The sequence below is a fragment of the Acomys minous genome, assembly GCF_964271855.1.
Source record: "Acomys minous genome assembly, chromosome: 9".
Taxonomy (NCBI): Eukaryota; Metazoa; Chordata; class Mammalia; order Rodentia; family Muridae; genus Acomys; species Acomys minous.
In genome coordinates, this window is record NC_140490.1 from 47178088 (window position 1) to 47205396 (window position 27309).

At 44.5% G+C, this 27309-nt stretch overlaps 1 protein-coding gene across 2 annotated transcripts in view; it reads right to left on the minus strand.

Annotated features, from left to right (window-relative positions):
- RNF144B (ring finger protein 144B) overlaps positions 1-27309 on the minus strand; it is a 146001-nt gene that overhangs the window by 25803 nt on the left and 92889 nt on the right. For both annotated transcript variants that reach the window (XM_084794710.1, XM_084794709.1), the window contains exons 2-3: positions 24966-25156; positions 5634-5738 (exon numbers count right to left, since the gene is read on the minus strand). In XM_084794710.1, the coding sequence (XP_084650836.1) occupies positions 5634-5738; positions 24966-25097 (237 nt within the window). In that variant the 5' untranslated portion in view covers positions 25098-25156. The remainder of the gene's footprint in view (positions 1-5633; positions 5739-24965; positions 25157-27309) is intronic.

A 27309-nucleotide genomic window follows, 5' to 3' on the forward strand; every position in this document is an offset into this window, starting at 1 on the left:
AGCACCCTCGTGGCAGTTTACAATCATCTATCTATAGCTCCAGTTCCAGGGTATCCAACCCCGTCTTCTAACCATCATGGACACTAGGCATGCACATGGTGTACATGCATGCATGCATAAGATAAATAAATCTAAAAAGAAATTTAAGAGAAACTTCCTGGGTCAACTACTAAAAACTCCTTGGCTTAATTTAGTTATTATTTTTCCATATCTCCTTTGAAATTTGTGCTAATCCACTTGTTAGGTAGACATTTTCCTCTCCGTAGACCCAAGCAGAAAAGATACTTTTCTTCCTCATCCTTCTAGACCTTCTTTTGGAAAATTAGAAAAAAATTTAAAGAGAACACAAGAAATAATATCAGACATTAAAAAAACAACAACAACAAAAAAAAAAAAAAAAACAAGAGCTTTGCTCTAATCTTCCTGGTTTTCTGGTAAGAATGAGCCAGGGGTGCTGAACTAAATCCCCAGTTGCAATTGTGCTGTGTTTTTCCTTTTCCATCCTATCCATGGAAGAACAGAGCCAGGAAGCCAGCGTGTGCCTGCACACGTGGAGCCAGGACAGCTCCACACAAGCTGACTGGGTATCTCTAACAGCCACAGCTGAGAAGAAATGAAAAGTGCGGCACAGCTTTCTTTACCACTGTTCACTATGACTATATAGTATGGGCACAAGCGTCTCACCCTCATTAACACGTACTCTGTAAAAAATAAATAAATAAAAAGCAGGAAGGGAGGAGAGGAAAGAGGAGGTTAGAGTGGAGCCCGCTCATCACAAATATTTATGCTGAAAGTAATAGGTGACCCCAAAAGAAATGTGGGTCTTGCAGCAAATATCCTTTTGAATGAGAATACCAAAATGCCATCTCTAAAATTCTGAATTAAGGACAGGCTTCAGGGAGCACTGCATATTGGTTTGTAAAGTCAGGCCAATAGGAAGGAGAAGCAAAGATTTTATTCTGGTCTGGCCCTTTAAATCAGCTGTTAAAAGTAAAAAAAAAAAAAAAAAAAACCAGGTTGAACTACAGTAGCCTACAACAGATGAGTGCAATTGGTCATGAGTAGATTGTTCATGACCCCTCAGGCAGGGTCTGGGCTCTCTCTGGGGCGCTGTGACTTGCAAAAATGGAGGCAGGAAAAACCCACTTGCTGTACCAAGTCAAATCACAATGACACAGAAACTAGCATTATCTTCTGTCCCAACCCAAAACCACAGGCGGCTCCTGACAGAGCAGAAAGGGTGCATCCACCAGTGGTCTGGGTACAACCTAAATACTGCAGACCAAATCCTGAATGGAAACTGTCAGAGGGCATCAAAGCAGAGGGGTTGGGGTGAAACGTGGGTTCTGCAGCCACCTCGAGCATCCTGGGACCAAGGTCGAGTCTCATATTAACCCCTTGCCTTCCCGCCCGCTGCAAGCCTCTGGGTTAAAAGAGCACATGCCTGTGTGATGCTGAGACAGGTTTTCCTATGTGGCTTTTAAAGGAGATTCTCTTCTCCTTTTACATGGGGCTTTAAATACATCTAAAAATGAAGTTTTAAACGTGTTCAAAAATAAATTTCAGCCGGGAACCTCAAAAATATCTCTTCACTCTGGTTTGGCAGAGTCCTTTGTTCCCCGCCCACCTCCAGAATTCAGCTTGTCTGCAGTCAGCACACATCACAATGGACAGCCATTAGACACACGGTCAGTCCCCTCCCGTTTGTACACTTGTACACTGCGGTCGCAGTCACGCAGTCACGGTCAGAGTTTCACCCGCCCGGCCACATACTTCCTGCTGCCCCTGCTTCCCACCATGGTGATGGAAGGGAAGGGTGTTAAAGGGGGGATGGCAAGGGCAGCCATTGGAGGATGCTTGGTTCCTGCAGAAGCTGCCGCCTCTCCCAAAGCCACCTTAAATAAAGGCATCATCTGAGGAAACACTGTATTTATGTTGCACACATAACCTCGGATTCCCTAGCCACCACCACCCCTCCCCTTCCTCCCCCTAGGCCCTACACTCCAAATCCCTTCCTGCAGAGAGTCTGAGCCCTTGTTCCTGGCAAGGCCGGCCGTTTCCACCCTTCCTCTGGTGCACACCGTGGCAATGGAAATAAAGGCGGGTTGGTTGTTTTAAGGCCCCAGAACTTGGAAAGAGGTCTGGTGTGAGAGAGGCGGGTGAGAGGCATGCTCCTGCCCTCCGGCCCCCCCCCCCCCTGCCAGCTACCAGTTGGAAGAAGCTCAGTTTCATTGGCCACACAGTGACAGGTACTGTTCAAATGCTTTTTATGTGCTCGTCACTCTAATGTCACACAGCGCAGACAGTTTAGGCTCTCCAGGTAGGGGCACGCTACTTCGCCAACACTGCAGGGAACTGCTGAGATTAAACGCTGCTTTTCAATACCGGACTTTGCTTAAAGCAATGCTGACAGAAATAACAATCTGTGTCCTGTGCTCCTAATTCTATGTTAGGCAAGGTTCCTGGTTCCAATACATGGGAAAACCCTGCTAAGCAATAGGTGAAAGTACCAGATGATGCAATGGAGGGAAACTTGACTTTCCCCTGGCTCCCAGAAAGGTCACCTCTAAGCTGCAAGCCACTGTCAAATCACCAGCTTCTGGGACACTGAAGGGGAGGCTGGAACCCAGCACTAAATGCTTTACTGAGGAGCCTGTTCTTGACAGATAAACATGAAGTGACATAGCCACTGCTGAGCCAATGTGGAGAATTCAGGAAGGCAGACAGAGGAGGCAACCAAGTGAGCAAGCTGGATCTACACAGGGAAGCATGGACAGGAGGAGCTTAGCCGGCTGCAGCCAGAGCCATTCCTAACAAGCATACTTAAGCACTTATGCATTACCTGTGTGATTTCTCTCAAGCTAGAGGAAGAGAATAGTCATGGTGGTGGAATCTGGCTAGGCGTCACATGAACGGGCCCCATCGCGTTACAGCCAGAACTGCAGAGACCGGGGCGGGGGGGGGGGGGGTGCACAGAGCAGCTTAAGGATTATATGGATGCTAAGAAGGAGGGAGGATGGACAGCCCCAGCTCATCTGTATGTGCTGTTACTTTTAAAGGAAGGGACCCAAATAAACAGATGCACCTACCCAGTTCTCCAATATAATCTTCTGTTCAGTTCAAAATTCAGAATGAAAAACAACCCTCATACCGCCAGTACATGGCTTTTGTCTCTGGAGACCACAGCAGGTTGGTTAAGAACGTGACTATTGCGCCTGAACACTCATCTTTAGCTGAGATCCTGGTAAGGCCAGGGACACTAGAACTGGCCCATGAATGCCCCCAGAGAGTCTTATTATTCATCCAACGAGAAAAAGACTTGGTAAATTTTAAATTAGCTTAGTATGGAATTGTTTTGTTCTGTTTTCTCATTATACTTTGAAATTTTTATAAATTTTGAGAAGTATTGTGGGCTTGGTTGGTTTTAATATAGCCTTAATGTGAGATTGCTTTTGGGAGAAAAACTAAATAGTTAGTAGCAGCCTGAAAGGCGTGAGAATGTGTACCATTGGGAAAGAATGTGCTGGAAATGCATATGCGAAGGACAATCAGAAAAATCTAAGGTCTGTTGTGAGAGAGACCTGAACTGTACCCACCCCGTATCTGAACACATTAGCCCTAGCAGTCAGCACCGGAGAGGTCAGTGAGCTGCTGCCATGTGAAGTCCAGAACACTGTGCAGCTAGGCTTTCCACCGTGACAGAGACGCTCCGCCCTGGGCTGTCAATCATGTAAGCCATTACCCTCCAATGGCTGTGAACACTTCAAAGCAATTCTTAAGTAACATACGAGTAGAATTAAGTTTCTTTTATATACTTCTTAACTCATCTACAATTAAATATCCATACCTGACTGGCAACTGCCAGACTGGGTCGAGCTCATTTTATAAGCTTCTGTTTTGAAACCTCACCAAACTGTTCGCTTATCTTTAATAGGTTTTCCATATAGGAACTAAGATTTCACTCAAAACCCAGCTTTTGCAGCTGCCTACTCCCTATCTCTTGCATTTCACTTGTATAACTATCTGGCTTCGTTGCATGTTGATAGCCTCTCTACGAGGTCAGAAGCTCCCCCAGGATGCTGCTGGGCAGCCACAGGGTGGTACCCACACCTCCTGCTCTCGCTAGACACCAGAGATGAAAGTCACAGAGGACAGTGCCAAGACTGATGCTCTCAAGTACGTGGGCCTCGTCTACAAGAACGATCCTGTTACAACACACAGGGAGCGGAGCCGTGGGTGGCTACTTCCCTGCTCCTTCGTCTCCTCCTCCCATTACTCAACATAAAAGTAAGCAGTGGTCCTCGGGGGGTTGGGTTGGACATCCTCAACATCATCCTTTTAGCAAAACTCGGGCTTCACTATTTTCTTAAAATTAGTCAATTCTACATCATTAGGTACTCCTTTTATGCTTTCTCTGAGGCACTTCTTTTTTTAAAAAAAATCCCACCTTACTTACAGTAATGTTTCATAAACTACACACAGGATAGGCTGGCTGAGTTAGGCAAGAGTAGCTACACCACTTTCTCCCTGCTTTTCTTCTGAAGCAAAGGCTATGTTTAAAAAAAAAAATGTGTATCCAGAGATACGTATATCTACACACGCTCACAGATATCTGCCTATATTTATATCTACCCACGCATTGCTGTGCTTGTAATTCTCAAGGTTTTTTTGCTGCACATTTGTTCTGCCTTCTTCGTCGCCATCCCCCACCCCCACCCCCTCCCTTTAATACTATGCCACTGTGGGGCACCTGAACTGGATTCGAATTCTAGTTCTTTCTAGATTGGTCCCTTGAGGTGAGTCACTTACAGGCCCTGTACTTTAGTTTCCCTGTCTAAAGAAAACACCTGACTTTCACGAGGCTTGGTGGGGGGAAGGATCAGCTAGTACCTAGGCCAGGGAAGCAGCAGGAGGAAGGCCTGGTACCGGGCAGGTGTCCTGTGCTTATCACATGGACAGTGTATTTCATCAGTTTCTAGGGACCCCTTTGAGAAGATTATAGTGTCTTAGACAAGAGTTCGCTCTGTGCAGGCAAACAGAGACTGAAGATCCAGAGGCAGATTTCAGGCCAGCCATGAGGGAGGATCAAACAAACAGAAAGATGAGATAAACTGCAACCTGGAGAGAGAGAGAAAATTGCTCCAAGAGGGTAGACCTATCTGATGCGTGAGGCAGCACAACTGCTCTCCCCCCGCCCCCTCCCCCGCCCTCTCTCCTCTTTGGAAATCCCTCAACCCCAGGCTACCTTTGCAGAAGGCTACACTATGGAGCAATGAATCATTTATACAGTGTATAACTCACCAACTTATAGTCTGTCTTCAAGGATTTTAGGCTCACAAGACCATTGATTAAACACCCCCAAGCCTCACTTTTGATAAGTGTCATTTTTAGCATCTCTGCCTGTTTTAAGAGCTTCTACAAAACACAAGATGGCATACATACACAGAACTGAGATAAACAGCCATGCTCACAGCTTGAATAAGATTCCAGCTCTGTGTGGCAATAAAACACTGCTTTAAAAAGTCAGCCTCTGCATTTGCTCGCTAACTCCCTAGTAGGTGATGCTTGAGAGCCGAGAGACATAACATATGATTCAGCAAGGGAGACGGGTTGGTCACAGCGTGCATCCATACCTCAGTTTCCTGCAGGGTCCCGTGGTTTATGCACACCATGTCAGGACAAGTGATAGGAGACCCACATCCCTCTCGGATCGACAGCACCATGTACTGTTTCAGGCACTATAAAAAAAATAATAATAAAGTCAGATATTTTAAACACGACACCCATTACAGTAGCACACAGGTTACATAAGGGAGTATCCACCGCCTCTTCCTAAATTGGCTGTCCTGGGGTTCTGGTACTCATGAAACATAAGTTATCCCAAGTGTGGATACTAAAGAGCCATCACTTTGGAAAGAATGCAGAGCCAGACAAGCAATTATAGATGACTTCATCTTAAGAGTTTATTCAAGTCAGATTCCCGTTCGCTCACTCAGTCCATCCACCACAGACTGGGGAAAGAAGAAATGCTTTTGCATTCACAGCAAAGACCTCCCTATTTTCTTTCTTTCCAAAACTAATTTCCAATTGTATTTTTTTTTTTAATTTAGATGTATTGTTTCATTTTGTTTTATGTGTCCGAGTGTCTTGCCTGCATATATGTATGTGCACCATCTGTGTCACAGAGGCCAGAAGGGGGCATCGCATGCCCTGAAACCGAACTTAGGATAGTTATGAACCGCCATGTGGGTGTTCAGGACTGAAGCCAATCCTCTGTGAGCACAACACGGGCTCTTAACCACCCAACTGCCTCTCCAGCGTCCCCAGCTCTGCTTTCTCCAGCCCAGCATGACCTGGAACTCTCACTGCACCTGCCCCAGCCCTCTGAACCGCCTCAGTTACAGGCATGTCTCACCGTGTCCTCACTGAGGAGCTCCGAACAGAAAAATAAAAGTGGCCCTGGGCGACTAGAAAAAAAAAAAACTCTTGTCATCACAAGGTGGCATCATGCACAAATGCGATCTATTTATTGACTATTGCACCTGGACTTCAGGCAGTGGGTAGAGAGAGACTGGTCATGCCATGTAGACCTCCAATGCCTTCCCTACCCAACCGCACGTGCCCACAGCCAAAAGAAGTCTGAAACAAGATGTGTTCCGCGTGGTCAGGTGTGGCCAAGTCCATTGAAAATATTCAGAACCAAGTGCTATGTCGCTGGCAGGCAGCATGCACTTAGGTCTGGAGTGTCACATGCAAGCTTCTTGCTTGTCATTACGTTCCTGGCTTGTGCTCCCACAGCCTAGAGGTGAGTTAACATATGCAACAAGATATGTGTGGACTGCACACAAATACTACGCAAGCCGTTTTAGAAGACATTCGTGTGTTTGCAGGATTTGCTATCTTGTGGAGCATCTTGGAACCACTGTCCAGCAGACACCAGTGGGCTGCTGTGGCTCCAGCAAATAAGGCCCAGAAATCCAAAACCTGCCTCTTCAATTTCTACTAATTAAATCCTAATGGATGAACCCTCATCTATTTCCATGACATAAATAAATAAATAAATAAAAGTGCAGAGCTCAAATGCTTGAGGAGTATCTCAGTATCTCAAATACAATCTAGTTAGTGAAGCAAAGACTTAAAAAAATGATTATTTATAACTGAGTTTAGACTTTTAAAATTTTTTTACACTTATGTGTCAACCCTTTATGTTAAAAGCAGAGCCATGCACCATTACATAACCCATTACATAAAAGTCCACGGTCAGGATGCTTACCACAGGATTGTGAGATCTGTGGCTTTTACTGAAAATTAATTTTCATTCCGTGAAGAGGAAACTCGGGCATCACTATTATAGTTCATTTGAAAGCATCTATTTTTTTCTAACTGAAATGACTGTTAAGCACTCTGATGAGTCAGAACACGTGGCCAACAACTTATACCAGATTTGTCTCTCTTTGGGGAGTTGACAGTCCCCTACCACAAGGAGTAAATTTCTTCTATCACACAAAATGCAGAAACTAACTTACCTACCCATCGTGGACTACTGAAATAAATTTCACTAGATTCATACCATGATACTGCAAACTCATGAAAAAGATTTTCAGATGGCAGCTAAAAGACATGAGAAGATGCCTGTGGCGTGGTGCAAAACAGAACAGGTGTCAGGGAGCAGAGGTCCACTCCGGATCCCTCTTACTCTGGGAGTGGCCCCATTGCAGATACTAAATATTAACTTTTACTTTCTTGTTCAAGACATGGGTAGCAGTTACTTGCTCTAAGATTTATGGTGGCAGATGTGGTTCCATCCCGGGGTCCATGGCCTGTAGGAGAAAGTGGGACTATGGGAAAGAGCTTGACAGGCAAAACTCCAGAGAACTGTACACGGGCTCACACCAAGTGCTGTCATCATCCCAACCGAGGCAAAGGGCTGCCTACCACTCTGCCTCTGGAGACTTCCCAGCCTCCCATCATCCACGTGGTCCCTACAGTTTGGCCTTCACCCTCTCCCGCCGGCAGCCACTCACAGAAACTGAGGTAAGCAGGTTGTAAAAATATACCTTCTCCAGGCTCAAGGGGAAAACAAAGTGAGACTGTGAGGTAAACTTCAGAGCGGAGTGGCTGAGGTGTACACCCGCAGAGAAACATACAGTGGGAAAATGGAGTCTGCCTACGCCCCAGGGTGGCTGTCCTCATCATGTTTAAACTAGGGGAGATGATGTCTGTTTAGTCACAGGGTTTCACATGTACACACACACACACACACACACACACACACACACACACACACACCTATACACTTCTAACGTGCAGAATCCTAGACAAGTTTTTACTTTCCTCCCTCAGGCGTGCACTCTCTGTCAGAAATGTTGCAAGGAAAGCATCTACTCTTCAGAGTTCTGAGGTCTCCTTCCTTCCCTGACTCCCTGCAAGAAACCAGTAAAACCACATGGGGGCGGGGGTGGAGAAGCTGCAGACCAAAAAGGTATGTGAAATGTACACTCCACCAGCCTGTAGACAAATTCCTCCTTAGGACTCTTTGTGGGTAGAGAAAAAGCTCCATGCTACCTAGCAGCTAGATAGATATATGACGTGTGTCCTTACAGGCAAAAAATAATTGTTTAAATTCACATTGCAAATTTGTGCAGCTGGAATATTAAGGTTCCCCACCTGCTGCCTATAGCAGGTGTTTACAAACCATATACATCAGGTAATGAATTCAGATGCTTTCCACACAAGCACTCCCACGTCAACAACAACAGCAATAAAATGGTATGCTGTGACTTTAGGAGAGAGGTTGGAGCTGTCTGCACTCACTTAGAGGCTTTCGGTGCACATAGTTTCCTTTTATTCTAAGAAACACTTGTTTGAGACAGAGATGTGTAACTCAAGGTTGTTAAACAGCTGGGAGCTCAGGCACACGACACGCCATCAGTGTGGGCATGCACATCACCCAAAGGCAGAGGGAGAAGTTAGTCCGAGTCACTGCTTCTCATTCTGCTTCTCACGTGTCTTGTGTTCGGGTCTCCCGTTAGCTTTCACTGGAAAATCCCCCCTCAACCCCTCCCTTCACCACTCCTGTTGGCTTAAGAAGCATAAAAAAAAAAATCAAAAACGTTTTACAAGAACCACCATGCATACCATACACGCCAAACACAGGTAAACAATGAACAGTTCTAGAGAGAGAAAAAAAAAAACCTGGCACCTAGCTTACACATAAACAGAAACATATGAAACTGACACCATCTGTCACATTGAGCAAACGCACATCATTCAACTTAAGCAGTGTGCAGCTCCGGCAGCCTTCTGAACAGCCAACAACATTTGGAGAGCCCAGATGACCAGTGGAAGGAAGGGTCACTTCCTATGTGCCGTTCGCTGCCTTTCACTTACAGGGCTTGAGAGAGCAGAGGCGGATACTTTAAAGCCATGAGGGTCATGACCAATACCAGAGACTCCTGCCCTAACTCCCTCCGCAGCCCACAGGGATTCCAATGAGATGGAGTCAGGTGTTCAGCTACCACACATGGAGCCAGGTGACTGGTCTATTTCCCCCTAACTCAGCCTATGACCTACCTCGGTGGAATTTTTCAAGGAAGGGATTTTTTCTTTCAAGGTTGTTACTCACGCTACGTAAAAGGACATAGCGTTCTTCATAAGGTGTCCTCTGCCATGGAGATATGACAAGAAGTTTGCAATGTACCCACCTAAGAACAAACTGTGGGCGTAGACAACACAGTCAGTTAGGTAGATGACTCGTAGGTGACAGCTAACTAGCTAGATTACAGATAATAAATAATTTACAGATTATAGGTGGATAACTTATAGAGGATAGATTATTAATAGATGACAAATGGATTACAGATTATAGGTAGATGAGAGATAATAGATAGGTAAATAGGTAATACATAGATGGGTGACAGAAAGACAGACAAGCTAATGGATGATAGATTTTTGTTGTGTGTTCTTGGCTACACTGCTTGTTTCGCCCAGGGCTTCTATCTACGCTACCCTGCTAGAAAGGCCTTCTCAGCTAAGAGCAATCTTCCACACTACTATGGATCTCTTTACATGGTGCATTTCCTGATTATGTACCTACCATCACCATCTATTTGTCCTGATAGAAGAACTTTATCTCGTTTTCTAAAAGATCCTAGAAAAATACAATGCCACTGGACTCTGAATTCTCTTCTCATGAGAGTATCACCCTGCTTTGCTTACTGTAGCTTTGTAGTGCGTTCTGTAATCAGGAGGTGGGTTCTCTGACTTTGTTGTTCTTTTCCAAGATTCTCTGGACTGTTGTAGTTTTTTCAGTTTATAACACATGGCAACAGGAACCGTCCTCACTGTTCCAATCAATGCCTTTGCACTTATTTAGCCTCTCTTATCAATAATGTATAGTTTTCAGAGTATATGTCCTACATATTTTCATTAAATATATTCCTTGGTGTTTTAGTCCTTTTGAAATTATTATAAATGGAATTTCCTTCACAATCCCATTTATCAGCCCTTAATAGAATGGAGAAATACTGTTGGATTTTGTACATCTTTTTTGTTGTCTGCCACCTTGCTGAACTGGTTCCTGGGATTTTAAATCTGGATTGACTGTAATATGCAGCCACGTCTGAGGACCACATGTTCCACACCATCTACCGCCACCCCCAGGATTATTCTGGGAGATACAGCTATGTCTTTCAGTGATGCTTGTGTCAGTTCGCAATGCTGACTGAAATGAGCCTCAGAGAGATGAGGACTTTCCATCAATATCCGCAATGAAAATAGGCCTTAGGTAGTTCCAGGCAAAGGAGTGAAGGAACCTTAAAAGGAAAATTACATATACAGCATTTAAATACTTTTAATTTAGAGACCCTTTGCACACTTTAAAATGGTTCTGAAAAAAATTGGTTCTGTTATTTTTTTCTGGAAAGAGGCACAAAGGTCCACCTCATAAGCCTGAACAGTCATTCAATATGGGAGATTAAATCCGGGCTCCAATCAAAAGTGCCTCCAGTTCCCACCAGCCGAGAGCAATCAAACACTTCTATCTTTATCTCAAGTGATCATGAAACACCTAAATTAAGACACGTGGTGACAGGAATAACTGTGAGGAGAAATTCAATGAAAAAGGCCACAGTCTGGTCCAGTCCACACCACAAAGCTGCAAGGCCTGGAAACTACAAGAACAGTCCACCAGAGCAATGGACAAGGGCTCATGGCGGACGTCTGCTTCCAACAGAAGCAACTCAAGGCCTCTCCCATGGACCTCAGAGGCTCCTCCTTCTGCCCCATCAGGGCTTCCTTTCTTACCAAATCCAACTCTAGTCCAAAAAAGACCCGTCTGGCGCAGCTGCTACCTCTCTCTGTCTCTGTCTCTCTCTCTCCTCTCTCTCTCTCTCTCTCTCTCTCTCTCTCTCTCTCTCTCTCTCTCTCTCTCTCTCTCTCTCTGTCTTTCTCTCTCTCTCTCCCTCCCCCCCATGGCTCAAGGAGAAAGAAGACGAAAGGGCTTCCCAAGTTTACATGCTTCCATTTCCTCCACAGAAGCATTACCCTCAAAGCCTCGAGCCCTCAGCTAGCACCAGAGTGCCAACACAGACCTGGCACAGGCAGTGAGATTAAGCATGCCCCAATTCCACACGGCTGATGTGGCTGCAAGCATCTGTCCCCCCTCCTCCTCCCTCCTCCTCCCTCCTCCTCCCTCCTCCTCCCTCCTCCTCCCTCCTCCTTGAGAGCGCCAACCTGAACACTTACACAGACCTTTCACCCTCTCAGCCTCTCAGTAATAGGAAGGGAACAAAACTCACATTGACAAAGGGTCAGAAAATCTCTTCACCCACAACGTAGGGCTTCGGAGATGATTTAAATGGAACACAACCATTTGGCCTCATGTATGCAAGCGCAGGGAACTCTGCCTCTCATGAGAGGCCACAGCATGAGCATTTGGATCATGTTAATAAACAGAAAGAGGAGTGGGGTAAGTGGAGAGAGATGAGGAAAAGAGCAACTGTTAGAATCTGCTGCAGTTTGACGGAATGTGTCTCCTTCAAAACTCACATTGCGTTGAATTCTCAGTGTCATAGGGCTGCAAGGACTGATCTTCGGGAGACTCAATTAAGCCTCACAGTTCTACCCTCACCATTGCTCTCAGATTCCACTTTTGGCATTATTATGAGGTTGCGTGACTTGCACGGGGACTCTGGGAGCCTGTTCTGTTCCTCTTCCTGTTTGTTGCTCGTCTGACCATGAGGTGAGGGGCTTTCTCTGCTGTCAAGCACCTCAGCTACAAGGTGCTGAGGTCACCTCAGGCCAAACGCACCAGAACCAGCTGTGGGCCTAAGCAGCCCTTCTTGAGCATAGGTTGATGGTGTCAGGCATTCAGTATAGTGACAGGAAGGTGACAAGCACAGCATATGTCTGAAAATAACTCACTGCACTTTCACAGAAACTCCGAAACTGGTATCTTCACATGAACCACATGAGTAATTGAGCCACAAGTCTCATGACTAATAAATAATTACAGACTCTGAGGTTTAAACCAGCCTTTCACTGGGACTCTTGTCCTGGGTTTTCCTACTATATCCTGTGGTTTCTAGACTGTTAGAACAAAAGGATGAGAAAAATGGTAGAATCTCTACAACTTTAAAACAGCACTCGGGGGGGGGGGGGGGTGCTGAGAAGATGGCACAATGGTTAAGAGCACTTGCTGCTCTTCCAGAGGACCCAGGTTCAGGTCCCAGTGTCCATGCTGGGCAGTTGCCTGTATCTCCAGCTCCAGGATATCACACATCCTCTACTGGTCTTGGCAATACATGTCACACATACACGCGCATACACATATTCAGTTAAATTAAGAAAATTAAAAAAAAACTGTTTTCCTTCTAAAGATTATCAAGTGGAAGGAACTAACTCCAACAAATCATCCTCTTGTGTACCATAACATGTGCCCCTCCCCATAAAAATAAATAAATTAAAATGTAATAATAAAATAATATATTGCCATTATAATAAAAAAAACATAAGACTACTAAAGATTAGGCACTCGCCATATAAAACAGCCTGTCACTGAGATACCAGAAGGAAAAGCAGGTGCTGCAGTCATAAAGTACTTTTTTCCAATTGTGGTAACGGTCTCTGTTTTCTGCAGTCTACACACAACAAACAGAAATGGCTTAGAAACTGAGGTGTTCCTGGGAACAAGAGCAAGCTACATCCCCAAACCCCATGAGTAGATGGAGTTGGGGAAATAGGCCAAGGCCAAGGCCTGGGCATCTGCTTTGACCTTTCTCAACAGCTGGTAGTGTGTCTGGTGATTGGGAGCTCTCCAGCTGTGCAAACCAGACCTCTTTGCCTCCTTTGCTGTTGTCCTCAAGGAGCTTGCGTGAAGCCACACTGCTGACAACTCACACCCATGGCCTTCACTGTGCTGAGATTACACGGTCTCTACGAAACTCGGATTATTTTCTTTCTTGCATCTGCTTTATGCCAAGCTGCCTTACAGACTACCAGGAACCAGCTGTCCATTCTACATTATATGAGCCATTCTCCATAATCAGGAACCACAGGTAGGTCATAAAAACTTCATGTGGGCCTCTACCCATCATCCAACAGTGAGAGTCTAAAGAGCCACTTACGGATATCATAGGCCATATTACTAGATGTTTCTATAGACCTGGTTCTTGTTTCAGCCAAACACTACAATCCAGGAATCAAAATTGGGGATCTGGGGGGCTGGAGAGGAAGCTCGGAGGTTAGGAGCACTGGCTGCTCTTGCAGAAGACCTGGGTACATTTCCCAGCATCCACACAGTAGATCCTATTCCAGGGGATCTCCCTTCTGACCCCCACAGGGACCAGGCATGCACTTGGCAAAGCATTCATAGAATAAAAAATTTTTTTCTTTCAAAATGGAAAGGTTTTATTTACAAAGCTTTTCCTTATTGTACAGAAAGTAAAATGTTATAATCGCAGTGTAACTGGCAGCCAGGATGGTCAACTCACCAATCACAGCTGTCATAGTACAGCAACAAAATTGTAAATGTGCAGTCTGAGTCATAAAAAAAATAACATTTTTTTAAAGATACAAAAAAAGAGTCTGGGTCTAAAGCAAGTTATCTAACTCTGCATTGGTTTCCTCATCTGCAGATGCTGGTGGGGTGGGGTGGCAAAGAAAAATAGCAACCGTGTACGGCACATTTCCCTGGTAGATACTCAAAGGTCATTGTTTTTTTTTTTTTCTTTCTCTGATTTCACTTTGCAAATGAATAAGCTGAAGGTCAGAGAGACTGAGCCAACGTCGTAAATTCATGTGATAAGTAGCTCACATGCTTCCCAGTGGGTCAACCAAAAGGACTTAGTCTCTGCGCACTGGAAGTGACTTAGTGCCTTCAGTTAACACACAGCTACCTGTTCCCATGGAAATGAGGTGTGGATTTGTCTCACCTGATTCGGAAGGGTGTGGTTGCATGCCTGGGACCCACCATGTGGCCCTTACATAGGCAATCTTATATGTCTGGCTGAAATGCTCAAAAAAAAAAAAATGGACTTTAGGCTTTCTGTTTCACTCTCAGTCATTTTTGGCTTCAATTCACCTAAGTCATTCAAATATCCTCCTCCGTTTGGCTATATCTTATGCTAAACACAAACTTCTTCAGTGACAAAGCACCTTCAGCCATGACTGCATCGTTCTTTCATTCTTGTTTGCTCCCTTTAGATTATAGCCCATTTCCAACCGTGACAGTGGTGTATAAAATCAGTCAAGACTATCCTGGCACCAAGATGCTGCAGACATCTTTAAGAGTAGACTCAAGAGGTAAGTTTATATTGCTACAACTGACTTCCTCCCAAGGAGGAAGCATGGACGAAACAGACATGTTCTTCTCACACGTGGACTGGACAGGTAAAAAGCTTGAAAATACCCAGAGTGTCACAGCATGGGGTCTCACTACTCTACTGGTGGACTGAAAGGTGCTGATCAAGGTTGGCAAGGGCATCTGGCCTTGAATACTGGCTCAGCCTGCACATGACTTTCTATGAGGGAAATCTCCTTCTACAACCTTCTACCTTTATAAGTTCAAGAATTTCCATCAGTAATAGCAGAAACTTATCATTGAAAATCTATTATTATACAAGGGGCCTAGTTAAGCAAATTACTCACTTATTATGTATATGGTGTGTGTTTAAGTGTAGGCACGTTCATGCCACAGCACATGAGTGGAGGTCGGGTGATAACTTTCAGGAGTCGGTCATTTCACTCCATCTTTACATGGGTTCAGGAGGTCAAACTCAGGTCATCAGGCTTGTGAGGGAAATATATTTACCTGCTGAGCCATCTTGTCAGCTTAGGGTCCTTTCTTTTCTTTTCTTTTCTTTTCTTTTCTTTCTTTCTTTCTTTTTTTTTTTTTTTCCTTCAAGGTGACATAGCCATAGCATAGGACACTGTGCAACACTTGGTTGTAGGTAGGTCAGTATAGTCTTATATAGAAATGTCCACAGTATACTAAAGTATATTTTTAAAACTCAAGCTAACTGTTATGTGTGGATACATGCCCATACCTGTGTGTATAAGGTTTTTGTTTGTTTGTTTGTTTGTTTGTTTTGTTTTATTTTGCTAGAGAAGAACCTAGAAGGAATATGGAGGAATTATTCATATACTGAATAGTTCAAGTTTCTGCTTAACTTCACTTTAATATCAGTGTATCACGATGATAACTAAAAGCTAGCCTCTCTAACACAGAGAGAGAAATGGGGAGGGCGGGAAGAAGGGCAGTAACTGAGCTTGCACGTTATTTCTAGCTAGTTCCCGGGTTTCACGCACGTACTAAAAGCTTCACGCTGAGCTGGGGCCTCTGGCACTGACAGCCATTCTGAGGTGGCAGTGAAGGAAGGAGAGCATTCATCAAGGCAGCCTCCCCTGCGGGCTCTGCTGTCAGGGCCCTCCTATGTCTGCTGGCTTCCTAGCTGCACAGAGAGATCAGCAAGGGAGCCCACATCTGTACGTCCTGCCCCTAAATTACTACAAATTTAGCTGGAGCTACCTGGAGTCTGATGACAATACAGAGGGCCTGCCTGTCTCAGGAACTTTCAGAAAGTGGCAACTAGGTGAAAGAGTTGCTGGAGATGGCCGAGTAGGCCTCAGAACATGGGTGCACGGAGCCAAAACCACCACTCAGTGAGCAAGCCACTGCTGAAGATCAGCTTCGTGATGCTGACAATGGGATGTTCTTTGATTCCAGACTGGAGTCACAATAAGGACACGATGGGTTGAGTAAGGAACGGAGTGGCCCGACCAGAGGGCTGCGCCACTAAGAACAGAGCTTGCGGAATGAATCAGCAAGGGGGAGTGCTCAGGTAGAAAACACGGAGGCATCAGAGGGAGGAGCAAGTGATCCCAAGTGATCCGGAGTGAATAAAGAGACTTGGTTGGCACCGCAAAGGGCATAATTCAAACGGGGACGTGGGCACTCTTATCTTGGTGACCTGGTAAGGAAAGTAGCATTTAAGAAACCTGTTATCAGTGTCCCAATGGCTAACGGAAACAGTAGGGACATAAAACAAACGATATACTCCAAACTGTACGGGTGGGAATCTGTCATACCACAGAAGGTGAGAGGCCTGGCACCCCACAGCTCTCCTCCTGGCCTCTGCCCATCTTCCACCCGATTCCAAACCCATCCTCACCACCTTTCTGACAAACAAAGCCTCCAGCAGCTCGGTTCTTCCCCTTGGCACTGTCCACACAGCCCTCTATCTAGTTTCTGCCTGTCTCTCTAGGCTCATGCCCAGGCATGGGCCCGCTGCCAGTCACACATCCCAGAGTGCCTTTCACTTTAGTTTCCCTCATACTGAGCCCTCATACAGAGCTGAACGTCTTTCTGGGGACACTCGGGATCCCACCCTTGAGAGTCTATTCCCTGAAGCAGCACTGGGGACCTCTGGTACCCACCTTTGGCTCTGCAATTAGCACTGCACCGTGGCAGCACCATGGGCTAGAATCTGGACTGAGATAAGAACAGGCTTAGAGACACTGGAAAGCGGTCAATAAATGAACCTCGGTGGCTTGGTAAGAAGCTCCTCTGCAGCCTCTGACTGTGGTTTTCGGTGTGGACCCCTATCACACTCGGATATGCCATGTGGAGGGTTAAAACATGAGCAAAGCTATACTTCGGAGAACTTGAAAGTTGAGTGGGGAGAGAGGTGGGAGGATCTGGGAGCACTTGGAGGAGGGGAAGGAATGTGATCAAAACATATTGTATGAAAGCATTTTAATAATGTTTAAACTACTGAAAAAGTATGCCTGGAAATAAAAGACCAATCAACTTGAGTAGCCATTTATATCCACCAACTACCACCTATTTGGAACTTTCATGTGAAAAGAAATTCAAAAAAAAAAAAAAAAAAAAAACAACTGAACCACATTATAGCATGACTTCCTGACCCCAGTTTTTGCAGACAGAGGAAGACCTCAAGTATTTGTTTGGCTCCCAATCAAGTCAAGATGTTGTAGATTTGATACTTGTTTCCAAGGAGCTGAGGTGGAGGGATGAATGCCGCCTGTTAATTACACATTCCAAGAAGGTGAGTCCAGTGCAAAAGTTTCACCCGTGGAAACAGAGAGTGTTCTTCAGTTTCTAGAGCATTGTGTGACCACACTACTACAGCAGTAAAGAACACCTAAAGAATTTCTCCCTCACCTTGTTAATCTAGACAGTAGAAGGGAAAAGGTTAAGATTGTGAGTTGCTCACCTAGAAAGAAGAATAGAAAACATGTTTCCAGATGATGGATCTTAAGGCCACTCACTGAGAAGAAGAAGGACAATTTCAAGGCGCTGTCTTCAATTAGATTGCCTAGACACGGGATCTGATGGGGGGGGTGGGGAGGGGCGGGGAATCAAGTGCTTGCTGCTGTGTGAGGACCTGAGCTTGGATCTCAGTGTGACAAGCAGGGGTACAGGGTGCATACTAGGTAAAAGGGAAGCATGCTTACAGGAGCAGCTCCTCGGTGGCAGCTTGCTCACACAATGGCAGTCAATAAACAGAGAACTAGGCTGCAGCCAGGAAGTTAGATAAGGCATACTACCCCTTTGTTAAGAAAGCGTGAACTTCGAACCCCTACCCAGATCTAGCCAATGGACAGGACATTCTCCACAGTTGAGTGGAGAGTGGGGTCTGACTTTCACATGAACTCTGGTGCCCCGTATTTGACCACATCCCCTGGTGGCACTCAGAGGAAGGATAGCAGGCTACCAAGAAGAGACTTGATACCCTATGAGCATATATAGGGGGAGGAGGTCCCCCTCAGTCACAGTCATAGGGGAGGGGAGTAAGGAGAAAAATGGGAGGGAGGGAGGAATGAGAGGATACAAGGGATGGGATAACAATTGAGATGTAATGTGAATAAATTAATTAAAAAATAATATATATATATATATATATATATATATATATTTTTTTTTTTTTTTTTACAAAAACCATTCTTGGGCTAGAGAGATGGCTCGTCGGTTAAGAACACTGACTGTTCTTCCAGAAGTTCCTGAGTTCAATTCCCAGCAACCACATGGTAGCTCACATGGTGGCTATAATGGGATCTGACACTCTCTTCTGGCCTTCAAGGGTACAAGCAGGCAGAGCAATGTATACATAATAAATAAATAAATCTGAAAAGAAAAGAAAAGAAAGCATTCTCTCTGACTCTGTCTGCTTTTCTGTCTCTTTCTCCCTCCCCTCCATTTGGGACACTGGGCACTGATCTCTTCCCACACAATATTTCATGTGTCTGCACTTACACGTGCATGCATAAATGTTTAACGTCCACATTAGTGTCCTGCGGCATAAGAACCCACCAAGCACACGCCCAGCCTGAGGCCTTTCTGTTGCTTCCCTCTTCTCCTAGGTATTTTTAATGGCTTGTACCTCATTTCTTTTAGGTTTCTAAAAACAAACAAACAAGCTTGGCAGTGAGACTTGACTTAGACTAAAGGAGACTCCCCATCCTGTGGCACACCCTGCCTCCCTTGTCCTCCTCTGTATTTTTTGAGTTGCGTTATTATCTGACTTGTATATTTACACAGCATTTTTACCATGCACTAAATTAAGTCTTGGGCTATTTAAAAAGTGGGCTTTCATACAACTGTTTGCCATTATATTTTAACCCTGTCAGAATTACTTCTGATACAGTAAATACTTACTGAATAAAATTCAGGTAAGATTTGAGGCCACGCTCTTAAGTGATGACCCACACAGGCATCCAGGAAAAAGATGTCTTTCTTGGGGTTGGGGACCCAGACAAGCTAAGGTGCCTTCCAATTCTAGGTCAGTAAAGCTAAGACAAAGTTATTAGGCCCTGGGGAATATGGTTTTCTGTGCTTCGCTTCCTGCTTTGACACAGTATTTACTACTTGCCTTGAGTAAATGAGTAGTGAGCACGGGGCTCGGATGAGATCATGGGTCCAGGAAGCCAGTGCCTTCCTGAGTCATCTCTAACCTATTTCTCATGCTGTGACTATTCATTCTGATGCCTCGGATGCCACCTGACCTGGCAGCAGCTCCCTTGTCAGTAGGAAAACAACATCAAAACAGGCATTTTAAGCCAAGGATTTAACTGTGGACACAAAAGCCATCACATAATCATTAAAACAGATGTTAACAGTAAGTGCGATGAGGTCATTTTACAAGAGACAGCTAAACTCATTTGATTGATGGCTGACTACTTAAAAACAAAGTTAGAGAAAAGCATAAATGCAACCTTCGATATATATACGAGGTGAAGTCATATAGCCTAGACTCAGAACCTACAGGGTGACAGAGTGACAGGATGCATCCATCCATCCAAGATCAATCAAAAATAAGGGAATCATTAGCCGAGTGTGGTGGCGCATGCCTCTAATCCCAGTACTTTGGAGGCAGAGATAGGTAGATCTTCATGAGTTTGAGGCCAGCCTGGTCTACAAAGTGAGTCCAGGACAGCCAAGGCTACACAGAGAAACCTTGTCCTGAAAAACTGAAAAAAAGGGGGGGGTGATCAGGACAGGGGGACAATTTCAAAGTTTCAGGAAAAACTGGCACGTGATATGATCAGAAGATGAAGAAAAAGGGCTCTGTGACGTCATCCTGCAATAAGATGCCTTCTTGAAGTTCCAGTGAGTTCCAGGTGAAATTTAATGCAAACAGCTGTGCCTTTTCACCAGGAAAAAACACAAAACAAAAGAACAAGCAAACAAAAACCTGCAGACTAACAAATAATGACAGCTTGAGAAAACCCCATCTGAACTGTGTAGATCTGTCAAAGACGTGGTCACTGGCCCACCTGTAAAATTGCCCTTCACTGGTACAGTCATATTTAGTTATTGTAATCAATGTAAATATCATGGGGTTTTTTTTCAAATCTGTTCTGAACCTAGTGTTTGTTTTGTGAACATCTCTGTATTGTATGCATTCTGTATAGTCACTTTGTACTGAAATATTAGCTTGTTTGATATGATAAAAGATTGTTTTGAGTACTTTCTTGCTAGCCTGATTACTTAATCTTTTTTTTTTTTTTTAAAGATTTGAGCTTTTAAAAAAAATTTTAAACTAGCCTTTATTACATGGCCACAAATAAAGTTACAGTTAGAAGGGATGGGCAAGGGAAAAGTAGTCTTGAGTGTCTTTGTATAGAAACATGAAACTAAGATTCTTTTATGTTTTTCCTCCTTAAAATATCTTACTGATGTTTTATTTTCCTAATGTAGTCACTGAAAATAAAGTTTAAAAGGTAGATAGATAGATAGATAGATAGATAGATAGGTACATAGATAGATATAGATAGCACACATAGCTGATGAGGAAGGCACACACATCTGTATCAGCATCACTTGCTCTGGAACAGTTTTACACAACAGGATGGCTCTATGTACAGTGGGTGTAGGAACAATAGTAAGGCTAGCTTCTTCCAGGTTTAGAAGTGAGCTAGCCTCTTTACTCAGATTCTCTTTGATGCCTTCTACAGTGCCACACGACAGGCATTATCAACTCCTCTTGCTCAAAGACAGAAGTCCCCCCAAATCTTACGGCACTAGATGGCAAAGCCTGACAGAGCCTGGCTCCCCCATCACTGTATCTGAGCTCTTTGATACAGCTGTGCTGTGTCACAAGGGAAGAAGGGAGATGCAGTAGTAAAATGTCATCACATTCCTTGTACAGGTATAGTTAGAAGCCAGGAAAAAAGAATTGCAGGTTCTCAGCTTCATTTCAGTTATGTACAAACACACACGTGTGCACACACAGAGAGAGAGAGAGAGAGAGAGTGTTCTTTCTGAACTGTCTCCCAGACCATCTGGGGGCTTTTCTTAAAGGTCACTCAACAGGCCCTGAAGGAAAGAAGGGCTTGATTTTAAAAGTTGTATGTTTCCTCTCACTTTTTAAACATCGGAAAATCCATTTGGCTGCAAAACTGAATAGTAAAAAAAAAAACAAAAACTAACTACCTCGAGCCAAGAAACGGTAATGGAAAAAGGTAGAAATATGGTTGGACTCTGTTTTCTTTTCACTCAGCACATCCCGTCTTTAATCCGGAAGGTAAATAGGCCATGCCCAGCATACCAGCTCTTTCCAGGTGAAATTATCTAGGTTATAAAAACAAGTGACAACTGTGCTCTCATTGTCCTTCCTCCATGGCTGACAGAAGCAGTGTCCAAAGGAAGGGCAGAGGCGAGCACTGCCCCAGGAGAGAAAACCCATCATCTCCACCACTTTGAAAACTGGCTCCTGTAAGTTTTTTCCTTTGACTTAAATTGCCCATAATTATCTGAAAGAACAAGCCACGGTAGTTGTAAATGAGCCAGGTGTGATGGCTAAGGCCTGTACTCTTAATCCTTGGGAGGCTGAGACAGGAGTGCTGTCAAAAGTCGGAGACCAATCTGGGCTATACAGCAAGTGCTAGGCTAAGGAAGGCTACACAGCAAGGCCCTGCCTCAGGTTAAAAAAAAAAAAAGAAAGAAAGAAAGAAAGGAAAGGAAAGAGGCAGAGAAGGTGGGATGGTTTGAGTGACAATGGCCCGCATAGGCTCACAGGGAGTGGCATTATTGGAGGTGTGGCCTTGTTGGAGGACGTATGTCCCTGGGAGTGGGCTTTGAGGTTTTAGAATAAGAGTTTCTGTGGCCATGGTGTCCCTTCACAGCAACAGAAACCCTAAGACAGAAGTGAAGCTTGGATCTTTATGTTTCCACTGTTTGTATTGACAAAGGGAAACAAAGAAAAGAAAAAGGGAGGGGAAACGTTCGGCATCCTATCTGTTATCAATTTCCAACCTTTCTGAGACATTTAGCCTTCAGAGCCTACGAACTAATTACACAATTTCTCTTACTGCAACCCCAGCATATCTACCCCCCTCGACTTCACAGCGTGCCTAAAGCCTGGATTTCATGCCTGTGAGTGAGGACTGAGCCCATGTCTGTTTCCTCAACTTCCCTTGCTTTATGTGACACCTTTTTCTCTACAGTGAAGCCTAGCGGGGAGTTCAGCAGAGGAAACACCTGATGGGACGGTTCGTTGGCAGGGACGTGCATTGCACTCCTTTCTCTGATGTCTTTTAGAGGCAGAGTTACCTTCATTAGACCATCTAAGGCAGGGTCTTCAGACGACCTGTTGTGAACTAACCAACAGGTTAAGAAGCGGCAGGGGATGGAGAGATGGTTATGAGCACTGACTGCTCTTGCAGAGGCTCCGGTCCCAGCACCCACATGGCGGGCTCATCACTGTCCGTAACTTCAGTTCCAAGGAATCTGACGCCCTCTTCTGACCTCCTTGGGCACCAGGTGAGCATGTGGTACACAGACATACATGAAAGAAACACACTCATACACATAAACTTTTTTTTTTTTTTGAAAATTTAAACGTTAAAAAACAATTAAAAATAAAAGGTGGCAAAGACTGGGAACAGAACTCAAGTCCTCTGCAGAAAGGAGCAAGTGCCTTTAACCACTGAGCCGTCTCACTAGCTCCTAGACATGCCTTTGCATCTTGTTCTGAATAGAAGGAAGAAATAAATCTCTAACAGTAAAATAGTGTTCACATGGTTCTTCAGGCAAACCTGATTCCAATTGCAAAATTACCGACACAAACGCAATCGCATACGCCCAGCTTACTGATTTGATAGACCACAGGTGATGAAGGGTCAGGAGGCCAGAGAAGGTTAATGCTTACAGGTGCAAAAAGTTCCAGAAAATGGAGGAGAACCAAAAATATCAAGCCGTTTGACTTTCTGCTTCTAGGCTCTCTGTAACAACCAGGAAGTAGGAATCTAGATGACGGAATACTGTAATTGCTCAAACTCCAACTCCCAAATCGCTGAAGGAGAAACCAGAAGCAGTTGTACTGTTTTTAATTAGGAACTAAAACCTACTGAAACAATAACGTGTCAACATTAGCTCCTTCCAGAGATGAAAGGCAACCTTCGGCTGGTTAGTCTTCTCCTAGCATTGACGTACAAGCCTGAATTCTGCACTATGTACGCTCATGCCCTGCCCTTAAACACCAGGCACCCTCAGAGAAAATCTCCATCCTGGTTTTCACTAAATGCTGCTTCTGGTTCATGAGTCCCTAAAAGTGGGAAGGGCCAAAGCATGTAAGAAAGACAGAGAAGCCATTGCTTCCCACAGCCGGGTTCAGAATGTAAGCAAGACCAGAGGAAAATGGCCACCCTGAGAGGGCAAGAACTCTTCCTCCTTTCCCATAAAGCGACACACACTGGCAGGATGAAGCAGCAACATCAGTGTTACTCCTAAACCCTCGAAAACGCAGTGTCTTCCCTAGGCCCACACCCCTCCCTACTCCCCTTTAATGGATTTTGCTTTTCTCCCAAGCTCCGTTTCCCAATCTTCTATGCCTCTCCTGTTTATTCTGCTTGGTGTTTGTTTTACAGCCCTCTTTGATGGATTATAACAGCGGTTCTCAACCTGCCTTAATGCTGCCACCCTTTAATACAGTTCCTCATGTCAGGTGACCCCCACCACCACCACCACCATAAAATTATTTTTTGCTGCCACTTCATTACTGGAATTTTGCTTCTGCTTTGAATCATAATATAAACAGTTGATATACCAGATCTCTGATGTGCCACCCGTGTGGGGGTCGGGACCCACACGTTGAGAACCTCTGGACCGTAAGCTCCCAGGAGCAAAGATCTTTTCTGAGTTTCATTCTTCTAACTGAGAATCACTGCTGCCTGAGATGAGTGCCCAGGACACAGGTGCTGCCTGACAGGTGCGTCCTGGATAAATCAATGGCACCATCCTTTGCCATCTCTCAGCCCTGTGGAACCCCCTCCTTCTGCCTCCCATCTTGATACATGAACCAAGCATCCTTTAAGGAAGCCAGTAACAAAGGTGGCAGGCATTGATGACGAACAGCACAAGAAGAGGCAAGTTCACCCCTGGACACGCCTGTCATGGTTGCTGCTGCTTACTAATGCAGAGGAGGGATTATCCAGCACATTTTAGAAGTAACAGACTAGAAGACATGAAAGACATCTCATTAAGCTCCTACCTGATTTTTCTCACCGTTTCCAACACGTGGAGAACTTCTTAGAGACGGTGGCTCCCTTAGGACACACTCAATGTTTTGCTTCGTTCCTCAACTAGACTCTTCAGAAGAGGAAGACTGTACTTCCTCGATAATTACATTTCTCTAGATGTGGTGGGGCACAGCTAACCCAGAACTTGGGAGACTGAGGAAGGAGATATGAGTTCAAGTCCAGCCTGGGCTACATAGCAAGTTAAGAGCAAACTGGAGCAACATGTATGCATATCTGCTTGTCTCAAAATCTCAAAGGTCAGGATAGAGCCCTGCCCTAGCATGCATTGGGTCCCAGGGCCATTCCAAACTCTGCCACACCACATAACGTAAAATCTAAATATACCACAGAATATATCCTGTGACGTTCACCATTTTTTTCCCCTTTGTAACTTTCCCATGGTGCAAACGTTAAGGAAAACTTACAGGTGTACAGTAGATGCACTGGCATTCTTGGAGCATGGTCATCTTGTCCAGAGACTGTTCGCACAGGCAGAGCTTGCAAGTGACAAGGGGGGCAGGAATCAGCCCTCCAGAGGCTGGGTTTTCAGCAGTCATGGTCAGACACTGGAGCCCATCCACGGAGCCTATACGCCTGTCTTCAGTCTCCTCTGTCCCTAAGGAAAACCCAAAGTAAGAGATGTTATTGCTATTGGTACAGCTAACAGAAAAGACCTGTATTAGGGGGTCTGGCTAAGCAATCCTCATTCCTCAACCCTCCGTGATTTCTAAAAGTCCAGGTGATACGTTTCTGAGAACCGAGGGATGGGGTATGATCTTGGCAAGGTCTTCCCCGAGCCCTGAAATTTAAGCTGACCTCACCTCATTGCCCTGATTCATATCATGTAAGCTAGCTGTGGGACTGAAATGGATGCAAGGCAGGGAAGAGACGTTGGTCGAGTGTACAATTCCAGGTGGGCAGGATGAGTAAGTTTGGAGAACAACAGTACAGCACAGTGACTCCAGCTAACAAGAATAAGAGCATTGTATACTTGGCAATGGCTGAGAGCAGATTTTTAAATGATTCTTAACCAGGAAAACAGAAATAAGCATGAGAGGTGATGATTACATTAATGATCTTGATTTACTCATTTCGTGTGTACGCATACTATCTTAAAACATAGTGCATCGTTAACTATGCCTTATAAAGCTGGCACAGAAGATAGGAAATTAGTGCTATAAACTAACATTCCATTTGGGAGATAGAAGCAGTGGTTTGAAGGAGAAATGTCCCCCCACACACACACACAGAGTCCCATATTTGAACAACCGGTCCCCAGTTAGTGGTGCTGTTTGAGGAGGCTAGGAAGCCTTTAGGAGGTAGGAAGGAGCCTGGAGGAGAAAGCACAGGCTTTGAGAGCTTATAGCTTCACCCCAATCTTAGTTCATTCGATGTGTCCTGGGGTGCCAAGGAACTGTGAACAGCCAGCTTCCAGCTCTGGCTCCCTACAGCCATGGCATCCTCACCATTATGGACTCTAGCCCTCTGGAACCATTGACCAAAATAAACTTTCTTCCTGAAGGTGCTTCTGGGCGCGCGGTATCTTATCGTAGCAACAGAAAGGTAACTGACACAGGACATCACTACAGTCACTACAGTGGATTCTTCAATGGCCCGATACTTACAAACAGGATGTCTCTCAAAAAAAAAAAAAAAGTTCAAGAACTATCAAATGGGATGGGCTGCTGCTCAGTGGTACAGCACTTGTTTAGGGTGTGTGAGGCCCTGAGTTCACCCTCAGGAACACGAGAAAGGAATGATCATGTGTTCCGGCAATTCCATGTCTGGGTATGTGCTCCCAACAGCACTGATATCGGCGTCTTAAGGAGGCATGTCTACATCATTGCATTATTAGTACTGTTCAGAGAAGCATTATTCATGACTGCAAGAAGAGAAATCAAACCAAACACACATCCACAGATGAATGAACACAGTGTACCAAGCATAAGAAGAAATAATGCAATCAAGAGACACAGTAAATACAGGATATATAAGGCTGCTACTAACCCAGAAGACCATTTTGCAAAATAAATAAATACTTTTATTTGCCAGAAGTACACAATAAAATATTAATAAAAGGTATAGTAGAAGAAACATATAAGCCCTTAACATAGTTTCTTCATTATTCACTACACATAATTGTATATGCTATGTATGACTGGTACACCTATATGTTTGTTTATACCAGCGTCACACAAATGTGGGTAATGTGTTAAGTTACAACATTATGACAGCTATAGATGTCACTGTGAGATGAGACTTTTTAGCAACATGAATATCTTTTGGGGCCATCACCATATACATGGTTCTTCATTGATGGAAACAAGAGGATGAACATCACAACTTATATAGAGATACAAGAACACTAAAGCAAGAATGAAAACAAAATTGGAGGTGACAGAAAAGGGGAAAGTCAATGAGATCTTCGTTCACCAACTAGAACGTGTCAACAGTTACTAACCCTAGTAACCTAAGTAGTAATAGATGACTTGGTTCAAAATAAGTTAAAGAAGAAACTAAATCCAATGTGGAAGGCATGCTATTCCTGGGCAAAAACCCAATAAAATTCAAGACTCCGTGTTCTCATTTTACTAATGATTAAAGAGCTATCATCTGAGAGCAAACTAAAACCCAATTAATACACACATCAGGCTTGAAACTTTGAGATTTCAGATTTCCATTTGTGGTCATGTAAAAGAGAGAGAGAGAGAGAGAGAGAGAGAGAGAGAGAGAGAGAGAGAGAGAGAGAGAGAGAGAGAATGATGTCAC